Source organism: Bison bison, unplaced genomic scaffold, assembly GCF_000754665.1.
Source record: "Bison bison bison isolate TAMUID 2011002044 unplaced genomic scaffold, Bison_UMD1.0 scf7180017854880, whole genome shotgun sequence".
Lineage (NCBI taxonomy): Eukaryota > Metazoa > Chordata > Mammalia > Artiodactyla > Bovidae > Bison > Bison bison.
The window spans coordinates 187,276-197,769 of NW_011485453.1; the positions used below are offsets into that span (position 1 = coordinate 187,276).

Genomic DNA, 10,494 nt, shown 5'->3' on the forward strand with positions numbered 1-10,494 from the left:
CCACAACTGAGCCCACATGCATTGAAGAAAATTTAAAAAGATAGAAATAGGTTTTCTGAGAGTGCAGAGCAGTGTGGTGCTTGTGAGCTTCCAGCATGGCGTACCGGGGCCAGGGCTGGAATGTGCAGAAGGGGCAGGTGCAGCCCATCAATCTCATCTTCAGATGCTTGCAAAATAGATCGCGGATTCAAGGGTGGCTTTATGAGCAAGTGAATATGTGGACAGAGGGCTGTACCATTGGTTTTGATGAGTATATGAACCTTGTATTAGATGATGCAGAAGACATTCATTCTAAAACAGTCAAGAAAACAACTGGGTCGGATCATGCTAAAAGGAGATAATATTACTCTGCTCCAAAGTGTCTCCAACTAGAAGTGACAGATGAAGTGAGAAATTGTTTGGCAATACCGTTGGTTTTTTTAGGTGTCCTTTGTTAGAGATGTAGTTCTAAAACATGTATTCATATTGTTCTGCTCACTCTTGTTATTACCAGATGACAATAAATGCTGTGAGACGTTTTTTTTTTTTAAGATAGAAATAGCGTTACGATTTCCAAGGTAACAGAGTAGAAAACAGGATGTTAAAATATTCTAACACAACCCCCCAACCCTGGGGAGGAGGGCTGAGCTGGGCAAAAATGGAAGGAAAAATGTAAAGACCCCAAAAAATGGCATCAACAAAACAATGGAGGAATTCCCTGGCGGCCCAGTGGTTAGGACTCCACACTTCCACTGCCCAGGGCACAGGCTCAGCTCCTGGTCAGGGAGCTAGTCTCACTTGCTCTGTGGTGCATGGGTTGGTCAGTCAAGTTCATTCTGGTTTAACTTTCTGGCCAACCCAATATTGACTATTTGACTTAAATGACTCAAAGAAGGGATAAAGATCAGACTTGAGGCTTAAAGATGAAAAGCGCAAATACAGTAAAAAGAATTATCAATGGATCCAGAGACTAAAGTGGACCCTGCAGCGCTCCCTTCTGGTGTTCTCATGTGGTCACCTCCCCTTGTGTGGCTGTTCATTGCTGTTTTTAAATTTTATTGGCATATTGTCGATATACAATGTTGCATTAGTTTCTGCTATATAACAAAGCGAGTCAGTTATACAGACATGTAATAGTTTGCATTTGTTAATCCCAAATTCCCCATCCATCCCTCACTGAAGCTTTTTTTAATGTGGTAAAATACAGGGCTTCCCTGTTGTTCACTGGTAATCTGCCTGCAATGTAGCCGACCCAGGTCGATCTCTGGGTTGGGAAAATCCCCTGGAGAAGGGCATGGCAAACCATTCCAGTATTCTTTCAGAGAACTCCACAGACAGATGCCTGATGGGTCACATCAGACAGATGCCCATGGGGTCGCAGAGCCTGTCAGACATGACTGAGTGATTAACACTAACTCATGCAAAATATAGGTAACAAACACTTACCAGTTCAACCACTGTAAAGAGTGCAGCTCAGTGGCATTCATTTCATTCACAACAGTGTGCCATCACCACCTCTAGCCAGCTCCAGAACTTTCTTACAGCCCCAAAGGAAGCCCTTTGTCTACTACCAGGCACCCCCCTCCACACCTCTCCCAGCCCAGCCCCACGGCTTCACTGAGCCTGGCCTCTCCATGTAAATGTACACAGCTTGAGGTCTCTGGTGTCCAGCATGTTGCTCAGCACATTCTCAAGGCTCACTGGTGCTGGACCTGTATCTGACCTGATGCCCCGATGCTCAGGAGCTGTGGGACAATTAATGCGTGCTGTCTGGGGTGATTTTCAAGGACAGCAAAGCTCTCTGGAAGGACTGTGGGGCAGATGAGGGCACCGAGGAACCGGCGATGTACCGCAGGTCCTGTCTGCAGTGTTTTGTGCTCTCTTCTGCTCAGAGGCGGGGCCTGGCCTGGGGCTGAAAGGCCTGGATCCCAAGGTGGCTGCACTTGGGCAGGTGTTCCAAAGGGGACAGGAGCAGCCCCAGAAGGCCCAGGACAATGTAATACTGCACTGTAACATATCACGCTGTTGTTCAATTGCCCAGTCGCCTCCAACTCTTTGTGACCCCATGGACTGCAGCACGCCAGGCCTCCCTGTCCCTAACCATTTCCGAAAATTTGCCCAAGCTCATGACCACTGTATCAGTGATACCATCCATCCATCCCATCCTCTGATGCATCACACTAAACCCCATTCTGTACTGCATACCTGAAGTTGCTGAGTAGTGCTTGAAACTTACCATAGGAAAAAATCATTTTGCAAAATATATATATATTAAGTCATTAGAACGTACACGTAAAACTAAAATAACATTTGTCAATTTAATTTCAATAAGAATTTTAAAAAGAAGGTGGCCAGGATCCAGGTGGGGGAAGTCCCCTTGGCCAGCAGTTAGCAGCTTCTCTCTTGAACTGTGAGGACAGCACCACCTCCTCAGGAGGGCAGCCCTGAGCCCACGGGCACCAGCAGGGAAGTCAGGCAGGCAGGCTGGGGGTGGCACGGGGGAGGGCAGAGAAGGGGGAGAGCAGACGCAAGAGGGTGGCACTCGCCAGCGCTGTGGGGGCTCAGGACACGCAGGGACCCCCAGGCTTCCCTCACGGGCTCCCGAGTGCCCCTGGGTGGGAGCAGAGGGCCGCCTCAGGCCAGGGTTCACTGGCACCTGGGGGCAGACCTCGTGTTGACCCCTATCACATGCCACCCTGTGCTGGGGGTGTGGGTGGTTACCTGAGGGCCTGGCTTAGGGCTTGTGGAGTGGACATAGAGCAAGCCGCTCACCGCGCTGCGATCAGGCCCAGGATGGCTCTGCCCTCTTCCCCTAGGTCCAAACAAGTGTCAGCATCGTATGTGCCAACGACAAGAGCTAGGAGACCTGCCCTAAGCTGTCCCAGAGATGCCACTGAGGGCTTGTGGCCCAGCTGTCAGGGTGCTTCGGACCAGCAGCAGCCCGGGTAAACAGCTACATTCTTGGTACTGGTACAGGCTAGAGTTGGTGGGGTGGACGAACCCTGTTGACACCACACTCAGAAGTAACTGATGTTGATCACAAGTCGCATTCTGCGATTCCAGAGACAGACAGCAGACCAGTGGCTGTCAAAGGCTGGGGCCGAGGGGCATGCCTGCTGGTGGGTGTGGGGCTGGGGTGACGAGACGCCCCAACGCCACAGTGATAAACACGACACTGCAAGCGCACTGAAGACCACTAGACCGTACGCTTTCGAGCGGCTGAAATGTTGAATTTTATGAGATAAGTTTATCTTCATCAAAAAACCAATCAACCTACCTGCAAAAAAAGAAACCTACATTCTTGGATCCCTCCCCTGATCCACAGGAAGCCTAGAGGGGCTCACCCCACCTGCTACAACAAGGCCTGTGGGTGACAGGGGCACGAGATGAAGTCCCAGCACTGCTCAGCTCAGCCCGGCCGCCAGAGCAGGACCACCCTGTTTAAGGCAGGGGACCCTTCCGAGGCACAACCCCTTCTCCACATGCACAAACCATGGCTGGACACCGGCCCCACCCCTGGAATCAATCCCTCCTGGTTCCCAGGCCAGCCGAGTGCACGCACCTGCTGCACAGCCCTCACCCTGGGAAGATGGCCCGTGTCCACACGCCGCAGCAAGGGTCTGGACCGCCGTTAAGGCCGTGGAGTCCCACAGAGCTGCAGGGCCAACACCATCCCTCCAGCCCTCAGGTCCCAAGACTGCAGGCCTGGGCCTTGCTAGAGACCCCCAAAGAGAGGGGCAGAAACCAAAGCATCCCTGCCCCCAGCTACAGGCCCCCCGCCTGCCCCATGGACAGACTGGGGCCTCCGTGCCACACCCCTCACCCCCGCTCCTGAGCGGAAGATTGGGGCTGGGGGAGTCCCTGAGAACTTGGGGACTGAAGGGGCCAAGGGCACCACACAGCCCTGGGTCTGACCACAGGCCCCTGGAGATCTGCACCTATGGGCTCGGCCAACCCCTCTCTCTCCGAGGACTGCCATCACCGCCCGCTCCCGGCATCCCTGCTAAGCCAGCGCTTCCCCACAGCAGCACTCTAACAAGGACGAGAGGATGCGGGTGAGCGGTGCCCTCCTCCCAGCACCCTCCCGGTGCCACCCCTGGAGCCGCGCTCACCCAGGCTGGGCTGTGGCCTCCAGAGCAGCCCGCTGTACACCTGCGCCCAGTGGAGTGCAGCCAGCTGAGGAGCCGAGGCTCAGGGGCTGGGGGGATCCAGGCAGCCCCTGCAGTCAGGCCAGGGCACGCCAGGGGCAGGCAGGTGCCTCTGGACTGACGAGCAAGCACCCAGCTGTGGGGGGAGCAGAAGCCTCCCCCCAGGCATCTTTGACCCCAGCCCATCTGCTTTCTCACTGGGACCTCCAGGCTCCTATAAGGTCAGGGACGCCATCTGCCCGCTGCCTCTTCAAAACCAGCCTCCAGGGATGGCAGCAGACAGAGTGCCACACAACCGTGCGTCAGAAATGCAAGTATGTGTGCCCTGTCACCACAACACAAACAGAACAGACCCCCAAACACCCCCTTGGGAGGTTAAGAATGGAGACCTGAGGAGCTGGGCAGTTTTTGCCCTGGCTGCCCACTCAGTCCAGACCCCTCCGTCACGAGCCGGGTTGCAGGGTGGAGTCAGGAAACCACCAGCACAGCCTGGGCTTCTCTGCCTGCCCCCGCCCACGCCCACCTCTGCCCTCCTAGGGCTTTCCGCCCTGCTTTCCCAGGGCTTTTATCTACTTCCCACAAAGATGGCACGTCCCCTGCTCCCCCGCAGGTACCTACCTGGCCTCTCAGTGGCCACTCTGGCCCAGCCTGGCTGCAGGCCAGGGCAACACCCCTGGGCGGAGGAACATCGCTGATGCCAGACCTCTTTTCCGTGGACACAGGTGGCTGGGGGAGATCCTGCCAGAGGGCAGCAGAGCAGCCCACTACCCACATCCCTCCAGAGGGAAACAAACCGCAGTGAGGAGCCTAGAAGAGGACCACCGACCACGCCCTGGGGCTGGCAGCCACACGACCCAGACCCAGTGTCCATGTGCTCTGCACAGGGGTGTGGGTGTGTGTTTCACAACGTGGCCATCAGAAGCTACCTCCAAAAATAAAACCACACACTCCCCTGATGAACTTTCCTGGTAGCTCAGACGGTAAAGAATCTGCCTGCCAATGCATGAGACCTAAGAGACACAGGTTCGATCCCTGGGTCGGAAAGATCCCCTGGAGAAGGGAATGGTAATCCATTTCAGTAGTCTTGCCTGGAGAATCCCATGGACAGAGGAGCCTGGCCGCTACAGTCCATAGGGTTACAAAGAGTCAGACACGACTGAGCACGCCACAGTCATCCTCCCCCTGAAAAGTGAAAAAATGAAAGAGCTCCCAGTTGTATCTTCAAAACAGCTCACTTTAGTCTCGAGATACAAGCGGAAGAGCTGAGGGAGACTGGATAATACCACCAGCCCTGCCAAGGGTGAGCAGAACCACAACTGACCCCAAAGTCAACATGCCTTCCTCTGAGGACCTTGTGGCCATCATGTCGACCTTTCCGTGGGTCTTTCTTTGCTCTGACTAACTCCAAGAGGGGGAACTGCAGCTTATCTGAGCTCCAGTGCTGGGCGGAGGCTGCTGACCACAAACCAGACAAGCAGTCCTCCAAAGAAATGGGGGAAGAGAACAAGCTTGGACCTCAGAAAGACACATGGGGCTGGGAGAGCAGACGGCTGAGTGCCTCTGGCTCTGTCAGCGCGCAGAACGCCAAAAGGCAGAGGAGAGCCCGAGGATGAGTCACATTTCTGGGCTACGTGCAGGTGACCTGGGCGTGCCCCCCACCCTGTGGAAGGCTCGGCAAGTCCAGCGCAGCCAGGTCAGCAGAGAACGCACCGCGGCCGCCAGGAGGCAGTCTGTCAGGTTGTTTATTCCCGCTCGACACAACCCAGAACACAGGAGCAACTCTGTACACCTCTAGAAACTCACAGCTAGCTCCGAAACAATAGAAATGTTAAACTACAAAAGATGAGCTGTATTCAGCAAATAGAAAGGGTAACGTGAGGCCGTGTCAGACGTGGATCGGACTATTTACAGTGCCTGGGCGTGGGCTCAGATCTCGCCGGCCTCCTTCTCCTCCGACCTCCGCGATGCGGCCTTCCCGTTGGCACTCTCAAGCCTCCAGTCGGTGGCCCCCCGCTCACTCCGCCCGCGCTCCCAGGACTCCTCCCTTGAAGTCCGCTCTCGGGAGAACCTGGGAAAAGGGAACCAGAGGCTCATCGAGGGCTGGCCCTCCCTCCTGGGTGCTCCCCAGGCACTGACACCGTGGACTGTCCGGCGAGGAAAGGGAAGACCCACACAGCTGGGAGGGCCCAGTAGGCACCGCACAGGGAGGGCCGGGCAGCCAACACAGAGTGGCATTTCCAAAGGATTCTAGTAACAGGAACAGCTTTCACTAAAATGTAAACAGTGCAAAGGAAAATATAGCACGAGTTGATCCATTATGTAAAAACACAATGGAGAAAAAGTATTACCAAAGCGAATGGTGGGTGTCTCCAAACATGATCATTAGTGGTGTGTGTGTTTTTTTAAATCACCACGACCGAGGTGAGCAGCCTACTAGGGCTGTGTGTACCAAAGTGCTGGTGCATGTGTAGCCCAAGCATGGCCACGCCTACACGTGACACCGCTGCAGCTCTCAACTGTCCAGCCATGAAGCCACCTGCTGCCCCCAGCAGGTGGACTCCCAGAGCCCTGGGCCCCGTCAGGACCCTCAAGGCCTCAACGCTCAGTCCCTGGGTGACAGACCCCAGGCCCTGGCGCACTGAGCAGGGCTCAACTCCTGCTGCAGATACTAAAGGAGCAGAGTAGTTACTTGTATTTCGAGCTCCGGTCCCTGGATGCCCGTCGATGGCCACGGCTGTGGCTCCGGGAGCGGCTTCGGTGGCGCCGGTGTCTGTCTCGAGACCGGGAGCGGGACGACTTCCGCCGCTCTCTGGAAGTTGACCTCGATCGCCTGCGACGTCGGTCCCGGGAGCGCGACCTGCAACAGAGGCTGTGCTGACACCTTACTGCTGTCTCTGCTCTCTCCTCCCAGACTTGTAACCCGGGTTCACAACCCTCCCCTCAACGGCACCCTGGTCATGAATAACTGGCCAGACCCTCCCCACCGATGCTTCCGGAAACATGCCAGGAACGTTCTGATCATCCCTCTCACTGACAGTGGACACCCACCCCATGCTGCACGGAGCCCCAATCAGGGCTCTCCTTCTAACCCACGCTCTGTGCCCTTCGCGACCAACCCTGACCCCAGACAACAAATGCCAAGTCATAAAGGCTAAGTATCAAGGAAAAAGCACGTGAAAAAGGACATCTTACTGAGAATGGATCAATGGAAACCTACCTCCTGCGATCTCTTGTTCTTGATCCAGACCTAAAATGGAAAAAAAGATGAGCAATTTCCTAAAAACAGCCCAATTCCTTACAGCTGAGGGGAGGTGCCCCACGTCCACATGGTGACGAGGGTCAACTTCCCACAGGACCTGCTATGAGGCCCGCCCCGGGCCCCCCACCTGTTGGAGGGAGAAGGAAGAGATCAGCACCCAGGGGTCCACGCTGCACTGAGCTGAACCAGTGGTTCTGCAAACTTCACAGTGGACACCAACCCAGCTACACAGATAGTCACGGTGCAGGGCTGGGCAGGACACCCAAGCTCCAAACACAGGCTCACTTTCCCAGGAAACAGTACACAATCAGCAATGTAAGAAATGCACTCGAGGGACCTTCCCTGGTGGTCCAGTGGTTGAGAATCCACCCTGCAACGCAGAGGACATGAGTTCAATCCCTGGTCAGGGAACTAAGATCCCATACGCCATGGGGAAACTAAGACCGTGTGCCACGACTACTGAGTCTACGCGCTCTGGAGCCCGTGGCCCTACAGAAAGATTCCACATGGTAAGAGGAAGACCCTCAGTTCAATTCAGTTCAGTCGCTCAGTCGTGTCTGACTCTTTGTGACCCCATGAACCGCAGCACGCCAGGTCTCCCCGTCCATCACCAACTCCCGGAGTCCACCCAAACCCATGTCCATTGAGTCGGTGATGCCATCCAGCCATCTCATCCTCTGTCGTCCCCTTCTCCTCCTGCCCTCAATCTTTCCCAGCATCAGGGACTTTTAAAATGAGTCAGCTCTTTGCATCAGGTGGCCAAAGTAGCAGGAGTTTCAGCTTCAACATCAGTTCTTCCAATGAACACTCAGGACTGATCTCCTTTAGAATGGACTGGTTGGATCTCCTTGCAGTCCAAGGGACTCTCAAGAGTCTTCTCCAACACCACAGTTCAAAAGCATCAATTCTTCGGCGCATAGCTTTCTCCACAGTCCAACTCTCACATCCATACACGACCACTGGAGAAACCATAGCCTTGACTAGACGGACCTCTGTTAGCAAAGTGATGTCTCTGCTTTTCAATATGCTGTCATATATATGGGTGGGCATATATCTAGGTTGGTTATAACGTTCCTTCCAAGGAGTAAGCGTCTTTTAATTTCATGGCTGCAATTACCATCTGCAGTGATTCTGGAGCCCAAAAAAATTAAGTCAGCCACTGTTTCCCCATCTATTTGCCATGAAGTGATGGGACCAGATGCCATGACCCTAGTTTTCTGAATGTTGAGCTTTAAGCCAACTTTTTCACTCTCACTTTCATCAAGAGGCTCTTTAGTTCTTCACTTTCTGCCGTAAGGGTGGTGTCATCTGCATATCTGAGGTTATTGATATTTCTCCTGGCAATCTTGATTCCAGATTGTGCTTCCTCCAGCCCAGCATTTCTCATAATGTACTCTGCATATAAGTTAAATAAGCAGGGTGACAATATACAGCCATGACGTACTCCTTTTCCTATTTGGAACTAGTCTGTTGTTCGCTACGTGCCTCAATTAAGATCCGATGCAGCCAAATTAATATTAAAAAAAAAAAGAAATACACTTGACAACAAGAGTGAACTTCTCACATCCTGTTCTAAGCAGCAATTTTCAACCTGTGAAGGAGGAAGTGACAAAAGATGCTGCTCACACACCATGTGGCTGGAGGGTGATTTGATAAAAACTCCAGGAAAGTAATTTCCTTAACACCTACCAGTATTTATATATTAAATTCCTCTCTCCCAGGAATTCTAAGGAACTTTATATATACTGAAATACATTCAAGGATGATCGTGCTCGCACTCATTCAAAAAAAGTTTTATAGTAAGTCACCAAAAATTAAAATTAAAAAGCAAAGTTAACAAAGGTCAACAAGTGGGACTACATCAGACTAAAAAGCTTCTGCACAATAAAGGTAACCATCCGCGAAATGAAAAAGCAACTGAATGGGAGAAAGTATCTACAAATCAAGAAACTGCCAAGAGGCATTTATCCAAAATATGAAAAGAACTCACACAACTCTAAATGGAAGGGGGAAAAAAAAAGATTAAAAAATGGGCAGAGGACCTGAACAAACATTTTGCCAAAGAAGACATACAAAGGCCAACAGGCACATGAAAAATTGCTCCACAACTTTATCCATCAAGGAAACACAAAACAAACCATAATGGGCTGTCAGTACACATCTGTCAGAGTGCTATCACCAAATGACAAGAAACACAGGTGCTGGTGAGGATGTGGAGAAAAGCCAAGTACTGGGGCTGGGAATGTAAACTGGTGCAGCCATCATGAAAAACAGGATAGAGGCATCTCAAAAATTAAAATGGAACAAAAATTAAAATTACAATATGATCCAGCAATTCCAATTCTGGATATCCACTTGATGGAAATTAAATCACTATTTTGATCAGATCAGATCAGATCAGTCGCTCAGTCGTGTCCGACTCTTTGCGACCCCATGAATCGCAGCACGCCAGGCCTCCCTGTCCATCACCAACTGCTGGAGTTCACTCAGACTCACAGCCATTGAGTCACTGATGCCATCCAGCCATCTCATCCTCTGTCATCCCCTTCTCCTCCTGCCCTCAATCCCTCCCAGCATCAGAGTCTTTTCCAATGAGTCAACTCTTCGCTTGAGGTGGCCAAAGTACTGGAGTTTCAGCTTTAGCATCATTCCTTCCAAAGAAATCCCAGGGCTGATCTCCTTCAGAATGGACTGGTTGGATCTCCTTGCAGTCCAAGGGACTCTTCAAGAGTATTCTCCAACACCACAGTTCAAAAGCATCAATTCTTTGGCGCTCAGCCTTCTTCACAATCCAACTCTCACATCCATACATGACCACAGGAAAAACCACAGCCTTGACTAGACGGACCTTTGTTGGCAAAGTAATGTCTCTGCTTTTGAATATGCTATCTAGGTTGGTCGTAACTTTTCTTCCAAGGAGCAAGCGTCTTTTAATTTCATGGCTGCAGTCATCATCTGCAGTGATTCTGGAGCCCAGAAAAATAAAGTCTGACACTGTTTCCACATCTGTTTCCCATGAAGTGATGAGACCGGATGCCGTGATCTTCGTTTTCTGAATGTTGAGCTTTAAGCCAACCTTTTCACTCTCCACTTTCACTTTCATCAAGA

General features: G+C 52.2%; 1 protein-coding gene across 1 annotated transcript in view; it reads right to left on the reverse strand.

The window, feature by feature from the left end:
* Positions 1-5,851: 5,851 nt before the first annotated feature.
* LUC7L (LUC7-like (S. cerevisiae)) overlaps positions 5,852-10,494 on the reverse strand; it is a 31,800-nt gene continuing 27,157 nt past the window's right edge. Inside the window, exons 9-11 of the mRNA XM_010857464.1 lie at positions 7,345-7,374; positions 6,817-6,984; positions 5,852-6,195 (exon numbers count right to left, since the gene is read on the reverse strand). Coding sequence (XP_010855766.1) covers positions 6,054-6,195; positions 6,817-6,984; positions 7,345-7,374 — 340 coding nt within the window. The 3' untranslated portion in view covers positions 5,852-6,053. The remainder of the gene's footprint in view (positions 6,196-6,816; positions 6,985-7,344; positions 7,375-10,494) is intronic.